Source organism: Halichoerus grypus, chromosome 5 (assembly GCF_964656455.1).
Source record: "Halichoerus grypus chromosome 5, mHalGry1.hap1.1, whole genome shotgun sequence".
Lineage (NCBI taxonomy): Eukaryota > Metazoa > Chordata > Mammalia > Carnivora > Phocidae > Halichoerus > Halichoerus grypus.
Window position 1 is genome coordinate 83,693,749 of NC_135716.1, and position 24,960 is coordinate 83,718,708.

A 24,960-nucleotide genomic window follows, 5' to 3' on the forward strand; every position below is an offset into this window, starting at 1 on the left:
TGAATACAATTTCGGATAGACTACAAATATATTTCAGCATATGTATATCCCAGGGGCTGGAGCAATTAATAAAGATATTTCAATACTAATACAGATTGAAGGGATTATGGTGATGCTGATTCATTCATTTGCCCCTGCATGCGTTTTTCATTCAGCTGGTGGGTATTTACTGTGTATAAAGCATTGTGCTACACCCTGGGGCTACAGTGGTAAGATAAACAAACAAAGGAATGTAGCCCCCCCCCCCCCACCTTCTTAGAGAGCTTTTGGTCAAGTGGAGAGACAAACATTAATCAAAGGGCCACAAGGATAGTCAATGATATCCCTGATCAGCATTTGACAGGAGAGGTTCACCAAGCGTGAATGCTGCCAGGGAGGCCAGGAAAGGCTTTCCTGAGTAAGAATACGTGGGGCTGCTCTCTTCCTCGGCGCTGCCTGTGGAGGCGGCAGCCATCTGTTACTGGGCATCATGGCTGCCCTCAGACCTCTGGTGAAGCCCAAGATCGTTAAAAAGAGGACCAAGAAGTTCATCCGGCACCAGTCAGACCGCTATGTCAAAATTAAGCGCAACTGGTGGAAACCCAGAGGCATTGACAATAGGGTGCGCAGAAGATTCAAGGGCCAGATCTTGATGCCCAACATTGGTTATGGGAGCAACAAGAAAACAAAGCACATGTTGCCCAGTGGCTTCCGGAAGTTCCTAGTCCACAACGTCAAGGAGCCTGAAGTGCTGCTGATGTGCAACAAATCTTACTGTGCAGAGATTGCTCACAATGTCTCCCCCAAGAACCACAAAGCTATTGTGGAAAGAGCAGCCCAGCTGGCAATCAGAGTCACCAATCCCAACGCCAGGCTGCGCAGCGAAGAAAATGAATAGACAGCTTGTTGTGCACGTCATATTTGTGTTAATAAAACCATAAAACTAAAAAAAAAAAAAAAGTATACGTGGGGCTGAGATCTAAAGCTAAGGAGAAGCACTGAAGCATGTTGGAGCATGCTAGAACAAGGGAACAGCACGTGTGAAGAGACAGCAAGGAAGACAGGAGGGATGGTGGCACATTCACAGAACTGAAAGCTGCCAGTGAGTGTGGACAGGAGGAAGGGGCCACCAGGTGTATATCCTCAGATGGCAAGCCACAGTTCTAAAGTTCTAAGCAGAAGTATGGCAAGAGCAGACTCAGTGTCCTGCTGGGAGTGGTGTGGAGGTTACTGGAGCAGAAGCAGGGACACAGGTGTGGGGACTAGATAATGGATTGTTGATTCTATGCTAGTGTTAGGCACCCTCAGACACAATCCACATTTTATGTTACTGGATCTCGAGAAGTAAAACCAGTCAGGAGACTGAGCCCCCCAGGAAAAAGGCAAGGTCTCTGGGGGCAGACATGCCTGGGCTTATCCTGTAGCTGTCCCTCCAAGCAGCTGTGTGGAACAGCAAGTCACTTACTCTCTCTGAGCCTTGGTTAGTTTTGACATATATATAATGTAAAAATATCTGCTGCATAGGTGGTTGTAAAGTCTAAATAAAAGGTATGTGACAAGTCAAGCCATGAACAGGCCCTCAATAAACACAATTATCATTATTATCACAATCAAATTGTTATTATTATTACTTAACATTACAGCCACTTTTATTACATCCTGATGCTCACCTAATGGAAAAATAATCATTTCTGAAACAGTTTGCAATGAGCCAAAATTATCTGGAGTATGAAGTCATTTAGGCCCGGTCATATGACTTCAGAAATAATTAAGAGTAAGAACTGGGGCTTCACACCATGGTCTCAGCTCTCACATGTCCCATCCTGTGGCCCACCTGAATCTCTGTATCTTCATATCTCAATGCTGTTTGTTGGTTGTTTCTCTTGTTGATTTATCAAAGAATGTTATAAAAATAAATTGTGATACATGTTATGAACATTCTTTAATATAAATCACAGGAAACCTGAGAGCAACTACCCTGCGCATGCATTCTGGTCTCTAACACTGAGGCCGACAGAAGGGAAGAAGATCCCTTTTCCAGATTAAAGGACAAAGTCACTAAACTTGGTCTGGATCTTTGTCCTAAAGTGTTGTCTGGACAAGGCTGTGCACTGGCTGGGATGTTCAGAACCTGAATTGGGCAGCTTTGCCTGGAGAAACTCCGATGGCACTGGTGGGGCTGGGGTGCAGGAAGGTGGTACTGAAGGATCATCAGGGCAAGGGACAGGCATGCTAGAAGGAGAAACTTTATTTTCTTCCATGGTGGGATTGGAGGGAGCACTCTAGTAAGTGTACATTGGAAGGAGCACTCTAGTAAGTGCTCAAAATACAAGAATAATTATTCCTGCCTTCGAGGCCATCACGAGCCAGCATGGAAGACAGATGAGGGTTCACATGACTTCTCCGTTAGACATAAGCCCTGGGTGCTATTGGAGCTTAAGGAAGGCATGTAACCCAACTGGAGAAGGACATGGTATCTGGTTGATGATATGGCAAGAATGAGGTCATCATATTTTCAGGATCACAGAGAACTGGGGACTCTAAGACTTCATTGATGGACAACAGGTGAGGAAATAGAATGGGCAGCATAGGAATGGTCAGTACTAGCCTAAGAAAAGGAGAACAAAAAGACTTGCATTCAAAGAGTCCTAAGGAGAAGGTGATCATCATTGCAAAATTTCCCAAGGAGTCCATTCCATGTGGCCGTTAGGACATCAATAGTGACCTCAGAGAGACTGATTTCAAAGAAGATGTGTGAGTAGAAGTCATTACTTATCCTTTCTGTTAATGAATTGCACTTATAAAGTGGTAAATAATTGAGAAGTGGAAAACAACTTTATAAGGAAGAAGAAAGGCCAGAGATGCGATAACCACTATTTCTTGAGGCTTGCCAAAACAAAAACTAGGACAGTATCCAATTGAGTGTGGAATGTGCAGAACTGATCGCAAGAGTTTTAGATATTCAGGAAAGAAGAGAATAATGTGGGCTGGGTTAGTTATGGAGGTTGGTTCAAAGGACCAAGGTCATTGATGGGAGTAGCCATATAATGGTGATGATGCTGACATTAATGATGAAGGTAAGTTTGATCATGATGGTGGTTTGCAGAAAAACTGTAATCTGTGAAATAAATGTGTTCCTGAGGGTCTGGTGTCACATGAGAGCAAATAGTTATTGTCCTGTCCTAAGCCATTTAGTTGCACATAGTAACTCATTTAATCCTTACAACAACCCTATGAGTTATGTGATTGTGTTAGTCCTTTCTGGCAGAAGAGTACACTGAACATAGAAAAGTTAGTGACTTACTTCAACATTATACAACCAGAATTTCATTGAAATAATATGTAAGTATTTAGTTCATATGTATTACCAATGAAAGAAAGATTTCAATAATGTAATAAAACACTTAAAATGACCAACTTAAGTGGAATTAATCATTATTTCACAAAAAGCATTCCTACACATTTGTCAGAGTATAATTTAATTTAGTGACACTTCCACTTGTCATTGGCCAATGAAGAGGAAGGGGGGCACAAGAGAGACAATTATCCAGATGTCTTCAAGCTTTGAACTGGGCAAATGATGATGCTGTTCTCTGACTTGAAATCAATAGAGAGGAGGTTTGATGGATGGAGGGCTAGGGAATGGTTTTATAAGATTTTTTTTCTTTTTTTGAGAGATAGTGTGTGCTTGTGCCCATAAGCAGGCAAAGTGGAGGCCTGGAGCAGAGGGGGAGGGAGAGGGAGAGAGAATCTCCAGAGGACTGGGGATTGAGTGCCAAGCCCTAAGCAGGGCTTATCTCAGAACCCTGAGATCCTGATCTGAGCTGAAACCTAGAGTAACAAAGCTTAACTGACTGAGCCATCCAAGAGACCCTAGGGAATGGTTTTTATATTGTAAATTTTGAATTTGAAATGAGAATGGTGCCTCTGATTGGTAAAATCTGCAAGACACCCACATGATGCCCTCTGAAACTCAGGAAAATGTGTGAACTCTGACCTAGGAGCCAGGTAGATAAAAAACATTTTTCATGCATCCACAATATTCCATTCTAGATATAGGAGAGATGGTATTGGGCAAAGTAACAAGGTTCACTCTCTCAGGAAGTTCACATTAAAATGGGAAGAGGAGGGCACAAAAGTAAATAAATAAGAAACCAGTTGTTGGTGATATGTGAAATGAAGAACATAAAGCATAGTTATGTGCTTGAGTGCCAAGGGGGCTATTTTAGATTCAAGGATCAATGAAGGGCTCTCTAAGAAGGGCTTCTTAGCTATCAGAGTAACAGTGTTAACTGAGGCCACAGGAGATAACACTGCCCAGGAGAGGTGAGGAGAAAGAGGAGTGAGCAGGAGTGAAAGGCTCAGACACTGCCAGGGAGCTGGCTTTGTTCTTACTGCATGACCATGGATGACTTATTTAACTTCTCTGGAACTCAATTTCCTTATTTGTAAAATTAATGGGGAACCAAAATCATGCATTTGTGAGAATCAAATTAGAAAATTATATAAGTTAATGAATTTCTGGCAACACAAGACTTCAGATGTACAGAACTAGAGAAATCAGATACACTGTCCTCCCCCTCATTAGTTTGTTGACCTGTCCATCTGTTCGTTCGTTCGTTCATTCATTCATTCATTTTAATAATATAAAAAGACTAGGGAGCCCACCCAAATGAAAGCTAGGATTTGACAATCGCCTACCTCTAACCATAGGTTCCTGTCCCACAAACCCCACCATGCCCCCCCCAACCAAAATACTTATTATTTCCAAAAAAAAAAGCTTTTATCAATACCACATTTTCCATTTCACATAGTTATTTCCAACCATATACAGTAGACAAAAATGAGATATTTTGCTTCTTTTAAACTTAGAAATAGGGCATCATGCTGCATATAATCTTTGGGTAATTGCTTTTTTTCACTTATTTATGTATTGTGTGTTGCTTTAGTTCATTCATTTGAAACACTGACTCGCAGACCCTGTATGACTATGTAACAATGACTCATCCACCTTCTATCTGATGTGCCTTTGGCTTGCTTCCTACTTTTGCTGTTAGATATAGTACTAGTGATAAGGGAAACAAAGGCAAGAGAAATGTAGCTTAAATTAAATTTCCTTACAGCTTGCAGCCCACCTGTAACATGCAGAGTGTGACCTTCCTCAAGGAACTCATGGCTGCCTCAGTGCCTTAATGTTTAAGTTTTATAAAAGACTAAAAGTAACGAGCAGCTAGCTCCTCAAGGTCCTGAAAGCCTTGCTTCCAAATTCCTTAAAGACTTATGCTATCCCTAACCCCCACTAATTAAAAAGTATATAATCAGTCACTCCTCACAATCCCAGTGCAGCTCTTTTTGTCCATGGGTCCTGTCCCCATGCTATAATAAAATCACCTTTTTGCACCAAAAACATTTCAAGAATTGTTTCTTAGCCATTTACTCACAAAGCCAAAACTTCAAATCACATCATTTCATCATTTGGGCACCCTTACATGGGGCTTCGAGTCTTTTCACCTGGACTCTGAGCCTCAGTGCAACGTGGTAATTCCTCTTCTCTTCCCTTACTTTCATTTCAGGGGCTTTTCAAGGAGTCTTACTGGAACACTTCCATGTAGAATGCTCAGGCTGCAATCCTCTGGCCCATGGCTACTCTGTGGGGGAGGAGAAAGCCTGCCTTTTGGCTGGAAGTTAATAGCCTGACCAGAATGGTAATAAGACCCAGAAAATTGATGCCCTTTCTTTATTCCTATTCTTATATAAATTGTCTTTCGGGGGCACAGGACAGCCACCTAAGTCACTAGCACAGCTGCCAATCTAAATACTACTGTGTGAGGTTTCCTCCTCATTGGTCTAATGTGATCCCTTCCACATCTCTGGTCTAGCCACTTCTGGCCATGGAGCCTCCCTTGGGAGCCAGCCAAAACTAGTACCTGACTGAATTAAAACCCAACCAGGGACTGTTTCCTAGGGAAGTCAGCTGTAAGGACTACATGTGTTGGAATGTTGCTTAGATCATGATGGACTTTTATCTTTATTGTTTTTCATTAGTGTCCCCTACTGACTACTTAAGTTACAAAGTTGGGTAATTTCTCCTTGTAAAACTTTTCTAGTGTTTTCCGTGCATTAAAAATGGTGGGTTCTGGGCGCCTGGGTGGCTCAGTTGGTTAAGTGACTGCCTTCGGCTCAGGTCATGATCCTGGAGTTCCAGGATCGAGTCCCACATCGGGCTCCCTGCTCAGCGGGGAGTCTGCTTCTCCCTCTGACCCTCCCCCGTCTCATGCTCTCTCTATCTCATTCTCTCTCTCAAATAAATAAATAAAATCTTTAAAAAAAAAAAAAAAATGGTGGGTTCTTCACAGCCTTCATAACACAACAGGGCTTTTACAGCTTGACAAGACCCGACACACTCTTTCAGTCCATTCACCAGCACTCATTTGTAGCTTAGGATGCAATGGGGAAGGGAGGGGACGCCGGCATTCCTCCTGCAGGGCCTTTAGGGCAGAATGGCGATCAATAGCAATCTTGTTCAAGGGACACCTCTGGTCACTTTTGACACCCAGAATCTCTGACATATCCAGTGTGGGAGTCAGGGGGGTTTTTGGTAATGGACCTTCTCCAGGCTTCTACTTTGGTTGCAAAGGACTCTACCTTGGCATGCCTTTTAACCCACTGGAATCAATTTGGATTGCAAGATTTAAAAAAGGACAGGTCTTCTTTAACACTGCACAGCCTCAGTACTCCTTAGGAGATGAGGGAAAATGGCTCATTAATGGGACATTAAGCTTCAGTATGGCCTATCATTTAGATCTCTTCTGCAGGAAACAGGGCAAATGGATTGAGATACCCTATGTCCATGCCTGAATGGCCCTAAATCAGGACCCTGACCTAACCAGCCAGGTTAATAAAGCCCCTCTGGACATATTGGATGATGACTGTCTAAACAGGCCTCCTCCAAATAAATCCAGGTTGCTGGAGAAAACACAAGCCATCCCTAATGAAGGGGACACACTCTCTCTCACTGTTCCTCCTGATAGACTCAGGTTACTCTAGCTATATGTGGGGGCTTCTCCCTCATTCATTTCCAGGGTTAATGGCTATGATAATTGGAGTCAACTGTCTGAGGTTAGTCTACCTTGGGACAGGGACTTTCAGGAATATCCCCAAGCAGCTGCCCAAACTCCTTTTGTTTGGGGGAAGTTCCCTGTCTTCTCCAGCCTGACATGGACTGCATATTTCCACTTGTTGGTGGAAAAAAACCTGTCTTTTCATCTGTCCAAGCTGATGAGCTTTATGACCAGGAGACCTCTTTCTCTGTCCTCTGGGCTTTTATCTGCCTCCAGCCTTCTTGGCAGCGCCTTACCTCTTCTGTCTCCCCTTCTCCCTCCCCCTGTTTCTGCACTACCTTGGGTGCAGCCTGAAACTGGCTCCTATTCCATCCTTGGTGCCTCCTGCACCATGGGCTCCTCCTCCTCCCCTCACTGTCAAGGAGCAGAGAGCACCCCCTGGACCTACACGGCCCACATCAGATTTCCCCACCAGTGTTCCAAGTAAAAATTGACAATGAGGAACAAAATGGTTGACTTTTAAGTGGACCCAGGTGAAATATGTTCAATATTTAAACTAATTTAAGTTTGTTGGTTTAATTAAGATAGGTACGTCTTTAGAGTTATCAGGATTATGAAACTTTTATTCTACCCTGGTTTGCTAAAGGTCAAATAAGTTCATGTTTTCTCCATTGCAATTTGTCAGCAAAAAAGATGACTTAAAATGATTGTTAATTTTGTCTGTCTCAAAGTTTTCACAGGTAATTGTTAAGATAGCTTTCAAGAGGAAGTTTTATAAAAACTTGGCAACCCAAAACTTTAAAGTTTGCTTGGATGATAAATTGGATTGAATTTGTTGGACATCTAGGTCTTTTCCAAATAGGATGGAGCTCTGAAGCATCGGTATGTTTGTGCTTTTTTGACTTCTTATTGCAGAGACGCTAAAAATACTTAGGTCTGTGGGTAAACATGATTTGTGCTTTATTAAAAGATTGTACTATGAAAAACTTTTTTAAAATTATAAAATGTATTTATAAATTTCAGATCTAAGAGAATTCTGGTGTAACAGATAGCTCTCAATCGGTTACTACTTAGTTTTCACTGGAGACTAAGGTTTTTAAGAGTTAAAATTCTGCTAAATATAATTAAGGCTGCTGGGGGAAAAGGGCTTAGGTCAAAATCTGAATGAATTAAAAAGTTGTACAATGTTTATGAAGGGAAATCTTTGGAAAAGAATTTTATGTGCCATCAGGACTAAGGTTGAAATAAAATGATTTTATTTATTCATTTATTTGAAATAAATGGATTTTAGCAGTACACTGGTATAAGATTGAAATTCTGCTTTTCTCTGTTAAAAAAACAAAATTTTCTTGGATTGTTGGTCTGCTCTTGATAAGAAAATATAAACAAAGTGTCTTTTTTCTCTCTCTCTGTCTTTTGTCTGCCTGGAAAACCAAAGTTGGTATGTTTTGTTTCAATCGAGTCTTTGATTACTTAAGATAATTAAAACTTCTCAATTATAGGGGCGCCTGGGTGGCTCAGTCATTAAGTGTCTGCCTTCAGCTCAGGTCATGGTCCCGGGGCCCAGGGATCGAGCCCCGCATCCAGCCCCGCATCCAGCCCCGCATCGAGCCCCGCATCGGGCTCCCTGCTTGGCAGGGAGCCTGCTTCACCCTCTCCCACTTAACCCTGCTTGTGTTCCCTCTCTCGCTGTCTCTCTCTCTGTGTCAAATAAATAAATAAAATCTTAAAAAAAATAAAACCTCTCAATTTTAAAGGAGCTAGGTTTTGCTAACAACTATGTAACCCTACATATTTACCTTTGGAATCTCTTATTGCCACCTTGGTTAAATAAATAATTAAATTTTAAGTTTTATAACAATCTGTAATCCTATTTAGGCTCTCTACTACTTTTAACTTTCTGAGGTTTTTAACAAACTTCCCCAAGATTTAAATTGTAAATGAAGTCTTTTTGACCAAATAAGCCTTTGGTTATGTTTGGGTAAATGCTCTAACTGTTCTAGAGATATATGCAATTTCTAAAGTTTTAATATGTTTTGGTATAAGGCCATCACTTGATATTATGATTATTAAAATGTTATGTGTCACAGAAATAACCGGATTTTCTTGCCAGCTATATTATGTTCTCTTATCAGATCTTTAACCATGCCCATTTTTGAGTCTTTTGTCATTTATAGTTATTGTTTTGATGCTGTTGCAAAACAAGTTTCATCTTCAAGGAGATTGGTAACAAAAAAAAAATTAACAAATACAGGGTTTGGATATCTTTAAAATCATAAAACTAAAATGGGTAAGAATTTCGAAAACTAACTAAAAGCTGCATTCAAACAGAACAAGAATTAGTAACATGGGACTAATAAACTAAAGAAAATCATTTTATTTTTTGTGACTCTTGTTTGAAACATTGCTGGTTCTCTAATGTTTGCTCTTCCAGATTAAGGAAACTTTCTCTTAAGATAGCTATGATGTATGAAAGTATGATAAAATATTCCTTTGTAAACAAATTTAAGCATTTACTTTTCTCTCTACCTGAACACTCTGAAATTCAAAAACATTCAGTGAGTATTCTTTCTTTCGTGACAATCATAGTTATTTGCATAAATTCAATAAGAGTCTGTTATCCTTGTAACAGTGATGGGGTTTTGGAATATAGGGGAGGTTTTGGAATATGGGGGAGGTGGGGTGAGGTCCAGAGCCAACAACAAAGAAAAAATCCTTGAGATGTCTCTAGTGCAAAATGGTGGTTTTATTAAGGCACAGGGACAGGACCGGTGGGCAGAAAGAGCTGCTGCCCAGGGTTGTGAGGGGTGGCTGATTATATACTACGGGGTTGAGGGAGGTAAGGAAAAGGGAGGTTTCAAAAGGATTTTCATATGTTAAAGAAGACTCACAGGGTACCCGAGGACTTGCCATTGTCAAGTTAAGGTTGTTTACCCCTCTAGTGAGGCATTAACATGAAGATAGTTCGGAACTTCCTGGAGGAACATTACACTCTGCCTGCTTCAATTATCTGTCAATGGGCTGCAGGTTATAAGGACATTTAATTGTATCTACATTTCCTTCTGGAAGCTAGGCCCTTGATAGAAATGCTTTGTTCTTGTAAGTTGCTAGGGCTTTTGTAAACTGAGGGAGACTTAGGTCTTGCAGGATTGTGGTCTCTATAGGTTAACTATTTGTTTTTCCTTTCCTTAACTTTAGGGCAGCCAGGAGTGCATGAGGAATGTCACATATACCCCATCTGGGGGGAGGGGGCGTTGTGGGGTGTCAGCTTCTGCTTTGTCTTCAGCTTGCCTTCTCTTCCCTCATCAACAGGACACCACTGGAAATATTTACCAAGGCTTTGACTGGAATGTCATACTTGAGAGAGACATTCAGACTCAGACATGACCAAACAGCTATAAGGCATTAAGGTTGACTTAAAGGAGCCAATAAAGCCCCTTAGAACTGTTGGCCTGATATCTTGCTTATAGAGTTCCCAGCATCTTCACCAGGTGAGTAAAGAATGTCACTTCCTGGCAGGTGCGGGAACCTCAGGATATTTTGGGGACCTTGAAAAGAGGAATTTGCCCAATCTACAGGTATTGCAGGCATGTCTGATGGCAAGTATTTGGCTTGGCTTCTGATGTAGAGAGGCTACTGAATGTTCATTCGAGATTCCTTATAAAAAGTTCCAGTAAAGCAAAATTTTTTTAAAGATTTTATTTATTTATTTGAAAGAGAGAGAGCACAAGCAAGGAGAGGCAGAGGGAGACAGAGAGAGGCAGAGGGAGAAGCAGGCTCCCTGCTGAGCAGGGCCACTGATAGGTGGCTGGATCCCAGGACTCTGGGATCATGACCTGAGCTCTGGGATCATGACCTGAGCCAAAAGCAGACACTTAACTGACTGAGCCATCCAGGCGCCCCTCCAGCAAAGCAAATTTTAAAAGATCTATAAGATCAATCACTATTCTTGCTGAGCTTACATAAATAATTAGGCCAAGTTTGTTAAAATTGGGCTTGTTTTTAAAATAGTCTTGATTTGGCTATCTCTCATTAAAAATGAGGGTGATTCTAGAGAAAAAAATGTTTCAATAACACATCTTTGTAAATATTATATTTTAACACTATTTCCTGAATTCTTCTGGTTTCCTCAAATATCTAGCTATGGTTCTCCAAACTAGGTTTCCAATCTTCTTTTATTCTCTTGACTTAAAGTCATTAAAAGCTAAAACTACTTTTTCTTAAAGCCCTAAAAACTAATGCTGGACGACTTGAGGTCAGCTTCAAAAAATTGCCACAAAACTCATGTATAGACAATCTTTGTACCTATTGCTCTATGGGCCATTCAAAAGGATCATCGGAGACGTTTGAATTACAAACCAAAAAGCCCATCTGATTCTGGCTGCCTGTTCCCACTCCATCTGAGAATGCTTTGAGCCTGACATCTAAAAATCTCACTGGCAGCACTCGAGACTCAGACACTGGGTTTGTAGTTTGCTGTAACCATCAACCTATATTTTTCTTTTGTTTCCATAAAAGTGCCTCTTATTAATTACCTGATTGCTTACTAAACAAAACAGAGTCTATAAGATGGTTAACACCACCTGCTACACAATTAAGACCTTAAATGACTCTCAAAATAGCATTATTATTATTAAACACTGAAATAACTCAGATGCATAAAACAGTTCTACAAAATAAAATGGCATTAGATGTTTTAACAGCTGCAGAAGGTGGAACATGTGCCATTATTAAAATGAAATGCTGTGTATGTATTCCAGATTATCACAAAAATATAACAGGATTGCTAAAAAATATAAATACTCAAATTGGTGCTTTAAATAATCCCTCCTTCTCCTTTAATAATTGGCTAAACTGCTGAGCTGGAGGAAGATTTTGGTGAACTAACAAAGGTCTTTTATTGGGCTTCTTTTTTCTTGCTATTTTAATCATGTTTTGCTGTCTTCTCCCATGTCTTTCTACCTGGTACCAAGACTCCTTCACTGCCGTAACTTCAAGCCGACATAGGGATCATCTGCTCAAGGAGACTCACATCTATTATCAACTCTAGATACTGCTGCCTTAGCCTTTCTTAACTCCTATTAAATTCTCAACTGACCTACCTTGACCCGTAGTTAGGAACATCTCTATGCCCCTATTCAGCAGGAAGAAGCTACAGAAGATGAGACCTTCTGCCTTCTATAACCTTAAAGATTTAAGGGTCAAAGTTGTTCAGGGGGGGAAACAAAGACAAGAGAAATGTAGCTTAAATTAAATCTCCTACAGCTTGCAGACCACTGATAGATACCTATAACATGCAGTGTGACCTTCCTCAAGGAACTCATGGCTGCCCCAGTGCCTTCATATTTATGACTAAAAGTAACCTTATCTTAACAGCAACTAGCCCCTCAAGGTCCTGAAAGCCTTGCTTCCAAATTCCTTAGAGATTTATGCTATCCCTAACCCCGACTAATTAAAAAGTATATAATCAGTCACTCCTCACAATCCTAGTGCAGCTCTTTCTGCCCATGGGTCCTGTCCCCATGCTATAATAAAATCACCTTTTTGCACCAAAAACATCTCAAGAATTCTTTCTTAGCTGTTCATTCATGAACCCAAACTTCCAAATTTCATCACTGGTGACATTGGAAATAGCAGTTTTAATGGTGAGGGCTGAAATTGCTTTATTATAATTTTTGAAAGGAGTAGGATAGAAGAAGCAGAGATCACAGTTTCAGAAAGTTTAAGAGATTGATGAGTGATGAAGAAGAGAAAAAAAATAGAATGAAGAAACCACTGTTATACAGAGTGGTCGATGTTGAGGAAAATAAAAATCAGACAGGCGAGAGACCAAATAATACTCGGAAAAGTAGGAGAACTTGGATTTATTTTACGCCAGCGGACCCAGATGAGCTCGTGCTCGAAGTTCTGGGCCCCGGGCAATGGGGTTATAGAGCTTTTATAGGGGACTGCAGGCAGTCAGGTTCCAAGGGCTATGCGGACTGCTGGTAGGTGGGTTTAAACTGGGGGAGCGGGGGCTGCTTTGAGTGGGGACAGTAATGCAGGGAGCCTGTGGTGGGAAGCCTGTTTACAGAAGCAGAAATGGCAGGTTATCTCTTGCTCCCGGTAGGGCTTTTGGTTATCTCTAGCTTATTGTTAGTAACCTTCCATCTTCTGGGGCCTCCTGGCCTGGGCCTGCTCTGGGTAATTTTCCTCTTCAAAAGTAAAGTGCCATGATGCCAAGTTGGCTGAGATGTGGTGTTGGTTCAAAGATTGACAGCACTTCAAAGAGAGGAGACCTTGATTTGCACCAGGATTTTGAAGAAAGAGTTTTTCAAAAGCCATGATAATCAATGAAAGTATGATATACTGACCCTAAACATACCTCTAGTCAAGAGAGGCTGGAGCTGACATTAGAGGGGCAGAGGATCGGCAGCAAAGAGGGTGCTCTAAATTGGAGGTATTATTCAGGAGAGTTTTGGATTCAGAGACTGAAGTTAGCATGCCTACTTCTCCATGGACAAGCTATGCTGTCTTCAGCAAGCTACATATATCTTCTAAACTACAGTTTCATGGTCTGCAGAATAGTGACCATTGTTCTGCTCATCTGTAAGCATCACATTAGATATTGCCTATGAAGCACTGAGCATAGCACCACACATGTGGCTGGATCTAAAAAAGTGGTGGCTACTCCTCTAACTCCTCTTACTACTATTCCAATTAATATGATCATTTCCCATGTTTTGGTATTTTAATGGCATCATTCTGCCTAGCAAGATTTCCTGGTCACAGAGGAGAACTGATATTATAGAAGTCTTGTTGTTCTATTTTCTTTGTTAGACTCAACTGAGGCTAAATGTGGATACTTCTAAAGATAAAGATGGCAGAAGAATGAGGGGTAAGTGTGTCTCATTCTCTCTCATTTATGAAACCCATTCTATGTGCAAAGTATTGCACCAGGTAAGAGGGTGGATTCAGAGAGATTCAGAAACCACCCTTATCTTCAAAGATGGTCTTATAAAATTACCATCTACAAGGCCCAACAGACAAGTCCTCTACCAACTTCAACATGAGGCGGACAGAGACTATTCTAGGAGAGGCTATTCTCTGTGAAACCAAAGTGTGAACAATGCAAATGAACAAAGGAGGAGATGGGAACAGTGGTTGTAGAGGAGCAGAGATACATATTCACAGCTACACTATATAACAGCGAGATGTAAAGATGTGCAAAGTAAGAGGGATCTGGGAGTGAAAAGCTTCTACAGCATTAGAGGGATGATAATATGAAAATAATGCAAAAGAGTTGGTGATATGAGGTGATATAGGTAAGAGGTCTACAACTCTTTGCTTTTAACACATAAAGGACTGCATATTACTCTCTAATTGAATTAATGATTTTTAATTTTGTGGGAGTTCAGAGAAGGAAATGATTCTTAATGGCTGGAAAAATTAAACTTACTTTTATGAGAATTATAAATAATGAAAAGTATAGTGGGATTGATATTAGTGGTGGTTGCATGTCCATAATTCAGTGGGCTCAAGCAGGGCAAGGATTATATAAACTGAATTTATGTTAACCTGAATATTTCCCACTATGTCTTATATTAAGAGTTCGTTCCCCCCCTCAAATATATCTGCCAAACTCCCCATTAAAAGTATAATAGTTCTTTAAAAAGAGTGATTTTAAAATACAATTCTGATGAAACTTTATAGTTATAATAAGTGAATTTGGTTTTTCCTGATACAAGGAAGCCTAATTTAGCCTTCTTAAAATATGTGAGTATGTTTTAAAGAAAGGGTGAGGGTTTCTCTCCTTACCCCACCCTGAACCATGAAGAAGCCCTGGTTCTTTTTAAGACTCCTGCAGGAATGTGAATGTGTATCAAGACATGGGCATGAGGATGCAGGAGATTGAGCTAAGGGCACAGAGCAACAGTTTACCTTCTCCCTATTCCAGAGTCAGAACTCTATCCCGGCTGAGGAAGGATAGTCAGGGAGCTCCACCCAGAAATAAAGAATAGAGATTTCTTTTCCATAGACCTCTTCATTCATGGGCAGATATTTGCCAGGAAATAGGAAATGAGTGGGAGGAAAAAATCCACAGAAAAACCCTTTCTGACCAGCTAGTGTGGGCAATTAAGAAGTGACTTAATTATTCACAATAGCCAAGATACAGAAACAACCCAGTTGTCTGTTAGTGGATGAAGGGATAAAGAAAATGTGGTGTATATGTACACAATGAGATATTATTCAACTATAAAAAGAAGGAAATCCTGCCATTTACAACATGGGTGACTTGGAGGATATTATGCTGAATGAAATAAGCCAGACACAGAAAAACAAACAATACATGATTTCACTCCTATGTGGAATCTAAAAAAGTTAAATTCATAAAAACAGAATAGAATGGTGGTTACCAGGGACTGGGAGGGGTGGAGGTGGAAAATGGGAGATGTTGGTAAGGGGTACAAACTTCCAGTCATAAGATGAATAAGTTTTGGGGATCTAATGTACAGCATGGTGACTACAGTTAATACTATAATATGTACTTGAAATTTGCTAAAAGAGTACATCTTACATGTACTCACCCAGAAACAGACACACACACACCAGTCACTATGTGATATCATGGATATGTTAATCAGCTTGATTCTGGTAAACATTTCATAATACATATATCAAGGTATCATGTTGTACACCTTAAATATATACAATTTTTGTCAATCATACTTCACTAAAGATAAGGAAAAAAAACTTTCATTTAGGATAGGACACAGAAATGCTGTGGCCCTTTTGAAGCTTCTTTGAAGAGATTTTAACTGAGAAAGTTTAAAAATAAACACTTGTTAAGGAAAGTGCACACCAATTCACAGCTATATGATAAATTCATAGTGGGTTCCTCTATTTGGGACTGTATCTTTAATCTGTTGAGGAGGTTGGAAGAGCAATCTAGTTGGAAGGCAAAACAAACAAATATGTGACGTAGTATTAGTAGTAAAGCAGTCTAGGAAGAAAAATAAAGCAGGGTAGGGTGAAGAGCTGGAGCAGAGCTCTGTCTGAGCCTGTGGTCAGAGGTGGGATATATGGAGGGCTTAACACTGAGACAGGTTCAATGAACAGTTAATAGTATTTAGCTTGACCTTTTTCTGTTTGAGAAGTCCATAGAAACTATGCCTCTGAGACTTTGCTGTTCCCTGGGTAATCAGACTGGATTAAAAAAAAATACAGGGAGTTCCCATAAGATAGACATATAAATAAGGAGGATTCATTTCTTTATTTGATAAGAAAATATTGAGTCCTACCCTGTACTAGACTCTGGGGACATCAAATCAGATAGGATCTAATTTCCCTCTCCTATAAATCTTCCGTCTAGTAGGTTAAGATGAACACATCTCCCAGCAGAACGTGAATGTGGGTTGGACACAGGGCTGGCCATGAGGATCTCTGAGAATATTAATCACTGTCTGCTTTTCTCAGCCCTTTGGAGCCACACATACTATTCCACCCCTTCTCCCCGCTGTGGGGAAGGATGCCTTGCTGCATCACCCACTTGTCCCACACAGCCAACTTGCTAATTGTGCCATCTGCAACCATCAACAGGGTGGAGATGCTTACATTCCAGTGACAAGGAATGACATCTGATTGTGACATTTTCCCCAGCTAGCTTCTGTCTAAAGACCTGGCCTAGATTCTCCCTTATTGTCAAGCACTGAGTCCCAGGGGAAGAGCTGTTAATCTAGGTGCCCCACTGACTATGTCCCCTTAAGGGAGGCCACCAATTAGCTATCAAACCTCTACCCCATTTCCATTCTCTTGGAAAGCTACACCGTCTGAACTTTGAGGAAGAGTCAAAGAATTGGAAGTACAGACTGTCAGGGCTAGAAACGGCCCTTGGTGATTGTCTCATCCAACTTCCTAATTTTATAGAGGTGGACACTGGGGCCCAAAGAGGCAAAGTGGCTTATTCAATGTTAGAGAAAGTACTATGGCAGAGCTGGCATGAGAACAGAGGTGGAAGAAGCTGGTAGACTATAGTCACTCGAAACATCACTACACATTTCATAATCAGATCTATAAATAAAACCTTCTCTCATTGCATTTTACTTTAGAACTATAAAATTTCAAACCATGAGAATCCCTTAATAGTCTTCATCTGATATGATTGTCACTCTCTTACTCTAAGTGGCTTTCAGGTTTACAGACATAGCCCCCCCAACCAGGGACAGGACAATGGCTTCATAGATTGTGGACCTAATATGTGCTGGGCACTATTTCAGGCAGTTTTATGAGATACCATCCCTCTGGGTAAAGAGATCATACAACTTGTCTGACGTCATAACACCAATAAATGGGCCTGTCTGACTTGAGAGTCCCAGTTTTAGCATAAACTTAGCTGTTGCTCCTCTCACACCTGCCAGGCAGTTCAGATCAGTCATCTCATCACTCAGATAAGAGAGGCATCACATGTAAAGCAACTAGCACAGTGCCCAGCACATAGTAAGCTCTCAATAAATAAAGGACAATTCCCTCTGTCCTTCCCTGTCGATGTCAAGAATAGATCTGAGTCCTTTTTCTTATGGGTATTTAATCATATTATACATTCATAGACAATATATGTATAATGCATTTTAAAATAAAAAAACTTAATATTTGACTATATGTTTATTTCTTAAATTTGGAAATATTATGAGGTCTATCTGTGTGTATTAGCCTTACTTATGAATAATTTTGGCATAGACATTTTCCTGAGAGAAAACATTATTAAAAACTATTCTACACAGGGAAGTGGGATTAGGATTCAACTCAGTAGATTTTTCTATTCCAGAAAAACTGTGGGAAAGCAGACTCATGGAAGAGCCCAGGAAAGCAGCACCTCAGCACGTCCAAGAACACTGTCCCAATCTCCCAGGGGTTTGCTTCATGTTCTGGACTCACCATTCCCTTTAACTCATTCCCAATAAGTCCTCTGTAAGTAGTGTAGAGGGATCAGAAGTCAGGAAATCTGGATTATTTTACATGAAAAATGATACATCGAGATTTTTTTAACTACAAAAAACAAAACATGGTAGAACTTTTGATTAGCCTTAAAATGTCCTGAAACTGAATATTCTGTGCTTTTCTAACCCATCAGTTTTAGAGATGAGAGCACCAGCTGCGAGCAAAAACCACCGGATGCTGGCACTTGAAGGCACCCTTACTCACAGAGTGGCCTGAGCTGTCATATGATAGCTATATAAACTAGACCCAGAACTGGGCAGCTACACAGGACAGGGTAGGAAAGAACCAGGTAAATTAATGTTACTGGGTAGTTGTTTTAGATTATCCTTTATATGCACTAAAAATATGAATTTATTTTGCAGAGAAAAATAAACTTTAAGAGACACAAATAATATAGTAACTGCCACCTGCCCCCTTGAAACCTCGCAACAGCTCCCTTTGGCTGAATGAATATCTCCAGCAACACCATCCTTTCCCACCTGTAGCAGTACGCATCAGGTACTCCTGCCCTTCTGTCTTACTGTGCACTCTCTCCCTTCAGCTCCTTACTCCTTCCAGGCCCCCTCTCCCACAGAGTTCCTGGTTGTGCTCTTGCCTCAGCCTGGAGAAGCCTTCCCTTGCTGCTCTATAATTAACTCCTACTCAACCTTGAGATCCATCTGCACTTTCTCAGAGAACTCCTTTCTGATCTCCCTGACCAGGTAAAATGGGTATATTGCAGGATGTCAGAGCATCTAGTACCCTTCATAGCTGTGCACCTTTACATTTATTTATTGGGTTTTTATCATTTATTCTCCCTTTCTGCTGTAAACTCTAACACGATAGAGATGGTGTCTGGAACAAAATAGATGTTCAGTAACTATTTATTAGATGAATGAATGAAAATCAAACACAAAAGTTACTTCTAGACCTTCCAGACTGGCCAAGCTCACGCAGGCTTCTCAGGTCCTGGTGTCTGGCTTCTCAGTTTCCTGAGGTCTGTGTAAGGGGAGGGGAGTCCAGCATCATATGCCAGGGTTCTTTGGGAGGTGCTCCTTGAAAGCCTAGATTCCATTGGCTGTTTCTCCTCACACAGTCTTTCCTACATAAACACCCCTGGCACATAAGCAACGCTCTTCCAACGCTTCTGGAGTTATAGAAGGATATTTCTGTTCTTCTCCACCTCATGCCTCTGAACTTAATCCCCTGCTCTGTGGGAATCAGGGATTTTGATTTATTTGCTTTCAACATGACTGAAAGCAACTGAAAGTCATGTTTCAACTTTCTGGGGTCCAGGTGGTAGTTATACAGATGTGTTCATTGAATGATGAACTTATGATGTGTGTACTTTTCTGTGTGTTATATTTCAATATGGAACGTTTAAAATATTTACAAAGACCTTAACAGCAACTCATAAATAATGAGAGACAGACAGAGAGATTGAGGCAGAAACCAAGAGAAAGAAAGACAGAAGGAGAGAAAAAGAAAGAGAAAGAGAAAGAGAAATATATGTCATAAAAGGCAATACGGCGGTGGTTAAATATATCACTGACTAGCCACACAACAGAAATGTCAGAAAGCAAAGAACAAAAATGTCAGAAAGCAAAATTGAAAAAGATACAATTATATGCACTAACCAAAACTGATGTTGAATATTCACTATTAAATGAAAACAGGTCATCATAGAGCAATACATACTGTGGTTCTACACAATAAAAAGGGAGGGGGGAATCTTCAGGATATGTAATGGGTTGAGATTTACTAATGCATGTGTTTGCTTTCTTCTCCATTTCCTCTACTTACACTCCTTACCAAGAGAATTATGTGTTTGCCTTTTAAGCTTTATAGCCTCTTCCCTCTTCCCTGTACAAAACCAACAGAATGGGCTAGAGCTGAAACAGCTGGGGAAAAAGGAGAAGCTTTTGTTCCTAGGTGAGTTCCTCTGGAAAGGAGAATCCCAGGATTGGGTAAAGGATAGAGAAAACTAGCAAAGCAGCGAGGGAGGCTCAGGCTTCACAACCAGGACCAGACCTGAGTCAGGTGGGAGGTGGTGTGGCAAGGGAGAAAGAGACAAAGAAGCCACACTGTCTGGATGTTAGAGAGGACTTGGGGGCTTTTAGTGAGGGAAACTTGAGCGTCTGTGCTCAAGATATGGGAGAATTGAAGAGGAGAGAAAATGGGAATTTTAGAAGAATGTTATGAGTTATGAAATGGATTCCCTACAATACTTTCTGACACATCAGTGCTGGGCTGGGCTTTTAGGATGCCATCCATTCTCCACATACATTGGGTCACTGGGTGCTAGACAAAGATCTAATCCAAACTCAGTATGGTCATCCCTGGAAAAGGGTGTGGTATTGGAAATCAAAAAGTAACTAAATTTTTATCTATAAATGTCATGCAGTTCACCCTTGAACAACCTGGATTTGAACTGTACAGGTCCAGTTATATGTGTTTTTTTTTCAATAAATACAGTATTATAAATGTATTTTCTCTGTCTTATGATTTTCTTAATACTTTTTCTCTAGCTCACTTCATTACAAGAATACAGTATAGATAGAATACACATAACATACAAAATATGTGTTAATTGATTATTTATGTTATCTGTAAGGCTTCTAGTCAACAGTAGGCTATTAAATAGTTACCTTTCTGGGGAGTCAAAAGTGTGGATTTTAGACTGCGGGGGGGATTGGTGCCCCTAACCCCTGCATTGTTCAAACATCAACTGTAGTATTCGAATGTTTACAAAGCTCGTGCTACTTATGTAATTTTTAATTAATAAATATAAAAGCATTGCATGCCCTGGTTCATTGCTGAAGGAGCAGCACATAGACTTCCAACATTGCCAGAGCCACTGGGTGGTACAGGAGATCATGGTGCCCAGTGATCTGGCTGCAATGGGTTTGGCTGCAGGGATGGAGTGTGATTTGGGGGATCATGGGTGACTTAGATGTTCAAAGGCAGCACAGTAGTCCAGGTGACACTCCCACAAGTGTCCCAGGGTAACCTGAAAGACGTTGCTTAGAAACAAACTCAAGGTCCCCAGTTCTTGTTGGAATGTTCATTTACATATTCACCAAATATGCTGCCTCCTCTGCTCATACACCAGGGCTTGGGGGGCTGCTTTGAACAGCACTTACCCCTTACCTATTTCTTTTTTACTGTGTGGGTTTTACAGTCTCTAGCTATAAAAATCCACCCCAAACCCCCGGGGTTAGCAAAGTAATGGAAGAGGAAGTGCTAATGAGAAAGGGAGTCTGGCCCAGACCCAGACGCTTGTGCCAAGAGGCTCACCTTCCTCTTGGCAACCTCTCCCTCACTACTAGGGCTGTCTCCCAGGCTAACAAGGGGAATTTCCACCTGCCTCAGGTGAGTCCTCACCCTTTCCCTCAGGTCTTTACTCTGGGGTTTCAGGGGGGCAAACTCATCAGATGAGAAAATGGAATCCATAGAGCCCCTCCCACAGAAGCAGCGGCATCATCATGAGGCACCTGAACAGATCTGATTTCACAGACCCTTCAACAACCAGGAAGCTGAACTCTGACTTCACATATAACAGTCATGCTACCATGAAGGCCTCAGCATAGCCAAACCCTCTCCTCACACTCATCAGAGGGCAGGAAAAAGGCATCTCCTGACCCTAAAATCTCCAGCTAACTTGCATGGGGAAGTTTATTAGTGGCATTCTAGAATGCTCGGGGATCCCAGGCTGGGATCGTACCAGCTTGGTCCATGTAGACCTTCCTCTTGTTGAGAAGCAAGAAGAGAGGAAGAGTTTCTGATAGAAAAGCATAAATATGGACCAAATAGACAGGACATCTCTATGAATTGCTTTCAGAGCTTTATTCTTGCCAAAGTTTGGGGCACACGCTAACTCTGGCAGGCTGCCTTCATAGAGAAGCAAAGTACATGGTGAAGCAATAAGATTCTACATAACTGGGGATACAGAGAGGGGGCCGGAGGCTGCTGAATGTTCCAGAGCAGGGCTGTTCTGTATTTAACAGCAGCAGTCATCCTCACGATCACAGCACGCAGGACCTCGGGACCTCATGGGGATAATCCCCAAACAGCAGCACCCAGAACCTTCACAGCAGCCAGATGATCCTGAGCTGCAGTCCTGGGGTCGCTGGACCCAGCGTCTCAGGGGACTCACCCCGAAGGTCCGGGGAGCCAGGCAGCAGTAGCTGGTGGAACAGGGTGCAGAGCATGGATCAGGTACACAGCATGAGGTGGTCGAGCTACTCGCAGGAGCCTGAACGTAGTAGGTCTGGCCAGAAGGAGGGCCCTGGCCATAGCATGCCTGGGTCTGGCAGGGGGCTGGGCACTTCACATAGGTTGTCTGGCATGGAGCTGGGCACTTCATGTATGTCTGACAAGGAGCTGGGCATTTCACATAGGTTGTCTGGGATGGAGCTGGGCATTTCACATACATCTGGCCAGGAGTTGCATATTTCACGTAGGTTTGAGTCTGGCATGGCACTTGGCATTTCACACAGGCTTGAGTCTGGGATGGAGCTGGGCATTTCACAGAGGTATATTTGGTACTCTGTAGAGCTCCCAATCCTGAACCTTTCACACAAGATGAGGGGAACTGTGGCTGCTTCTGCTGGTCACACATCTTCCTGTGGCTTTGCAAAATCTGAAAAGAAAGGTCTCATCAGAACTAAGAAGGTTTCCAGGGAAACCCCCAGCATCAGAATAGAATTGTCTGTAAGCAGGAATCTTTTTGAGAAGGTCACAGGCACTCAGACCTGACATAGGCTGGACTCAGAGCCAGGGATCTTGCTTGGATCTTGTGCTATGCCTGGCTGTGTGCCTCAGTTTCCACAGCGGAAAATGAAGCACTGGAATGAGTGATGTCTGTTCCACCCAATTCTCCAAGCCTCCTCTCTTATTACTCACTTTGGTGCCTGTATTGCAGATTCTCCTTGGGAAATTTCTTGCCAGCTGATTTCCCCTCGTCGCCAAATTCTCTCAAGACTGGCTTCCCTATTCCCTCCTGCCAGGCCAGGCAGTACCCAGGGAAAGCAAGTTCTTGTCAGTAGACCAGGAGCCACTGTGAGTCTCAAGCTGAGCCCCACAGAGCCTGACAAGGCTGGAGTTTGAGTTTCCACCATTTGCTCTTCAGGCAAGCTGGACTATCACTTCACCCCATAAATGGACCCATGAGAGGACTGCACAACTGCACTCGGGGAGAGAGAGGGTGGCGGTTCTCTGAAGACCCCTTCTCACACAGGACCAACAGCTCTGCTCCAGTTCCGTACCTCTGCCTCTCCCCCTCAGGCCCCAGCCTCCACGCTTCCCATCAGCTCTGCCCCAGCTCCTTCAGCAGCCACCCTCATGCCTAGTCCTGACTGTCCTCATCCCATCCCAGTGTCACCTCTCCTTCCTTGTTGTGTCCCTAACCCAGGCATAGACTTACCCTCTTCGCTGACAGGAGCAAGATGGGGAGAAGCCAAGGATCTGAGGAGCTGGCCATTGGGGAGGCCTTTTATAGTGTGGCGATGAGGCAATTTAATGGCATCTGAATGAAACAGGAGAGGTCACGAGGACCGGAGCTGGCACTGCATTCCTCCCCAGAATGCCTGGCTCTTCACTCAGGGGCCGGGCATGTCTCTGCTTGACATTGAATTTTCCCGAACACGAGATAAATGATTCCTTTGGCCTTCTTCATGAAACAAGTCAGTCTTCTTTTTCTAGAAGTTATGAGAGATGAGATGCCTATGAGATCTGTACCTACGAAGCTGTTTCTAGGTCACTTGAGTCTTCAAGGACTTGTTCAAAATATAGTTGGCATCTCAATTTTTCATACACTGGGCCAAAAGCTAGATGGTGTATCTTCTCAGCCTAAATAGTGTATTCTTTCTGAGGGGCTCCATGGTGGCTCCTGCTAGTCTGGGTTGCTGGGCCCGGTGGTCTCTGCCTCCGTATAGCAGCAAGGCCCCCCAAGAACTCCAGGTTAGTTCCATGGAGTGGCAGGTTATTCTGTTAATTTGGGAAACTGGGTGGGGGCTCTTTATCTAGGCTGTCTCTCCTCAGCCTCTCATGCCCTATGACCCACATCTTCAGCTTTGCATGCCGCATAACTTCCCCATCCTCACCTTTCTGGACCTTACTACCAGGCCTAGATCCCCAAGAACCCAGCATAGTGGGAATTCCAGCCAAATGAACACTGTGTGATAACAATAATAGTAGAATCTGACATTTAACTGAATGCTACATCTGTGCCAAACAGTTCATAAGGGATGTACATTTACAGATGCCCCTGTAACTGAGGCCCTTAAAGATTAAGGAAGTTACCCATTCTCACAAAGCAATTAAGTAAGAAGCTCGAATTCACATGCAGGCAGTCTACTTTCATAAGCCATGGTCTTTATTGCTACAACATGTTGCCTTTTATTTCTGGACATAGCACTGTCCTTGAATATCTGCTTCCTTCCCTTTCTTCAATGCAGTAAATACAGCAAGAGAAATGGGAATAATATGTATTAAGCACATCCTGTGAGGTAGGCTATGCTAGCCCTATTTTGACAAGGAAACTAAGACCCAGAGGCCCAACTATTTCACCAAGGTAGTCCCATTGGTAGGCAATGGAGTATCACTTGAACCCAAGTCTGTCTAGTTTCAAAGCCCACGCTCTTCTCACTGATCCATGTCAGGTTGCCCAATGCAGAAGGGTATCTTGATCCTGAGCCGAGTCCTGGTTACAAACTACCACTCCCTCAGATCAGCTCGTGCAGGCCCCCGGGTGGCCCCATAGCCTCTAAGGAAAAGATGTTTCTGCATTTGTCCATAATGGATCCCAATTTCTCCAGGACCATAAACAGCTCCCAAATTTCCTCAACAAAGAAGACAAACTCCCACTAGTCCACGGATACTTCCCTAGCCCAAGCCAGGTCTTGCAGGGTCTGCCCCTGAACAATTTGGAGGAAGCAAGGGGGAGATTCTGTCCCAGACTTAG

At 42.1% G+C, this 24,960-nt stretch overlaps 1 protein-coding gene and 1 pseudogene across 2 annotated transcripts; one reads left to right on the forward strand and one right to left on the reverse strand.

Annotated features, from left to right (window-relative positions):
- Positions 1-406: 406 nt before the first annotated feature.
- Positions 407-939, forward strand: LOC118526168 (large ribosomal subunit protein eL32 pseudogene; annotated as a pseudogene).
- A 20,884-nt stretch (positions 940-21,823) lies between these two features.
- Positions 21,824-23,475, reverse strand: KPLCE (KPRP N-terminal and LCE C-terminal like protein). 2 transcript variants are annotated; one of them, XM_036077162.2, is made up of 2 exons: positions 23,422-23,475; positions 21,824-22,638 (listed from the first exon to the last, which is right to left on the reverse strand). In XM_036077162.2, the coding sequence occupies exon 2, from the start codon at positions 22,615-22,617 to the stop codon at positions 21,997-21,999; it is 621 nt and encodes a 206-aa protein (XP_035933055.1). In that variant the 5' UTR covers positions 22,618-22,638; positions 23,422-23,475; the 3' UTR covers positions 21,824-21,996. The 2 variants fall into 2 exon arrangements, with proteins under 2 accessions (XP_035933055.1, XP_077927821.1); XM_078071695.1 differs by lacking the exon at positions 23,422-23,475 and adding an exon at positions 22,902-23,396.
- Positions 23,476-24,960: the final 1,485 nt, after the last annotated feature.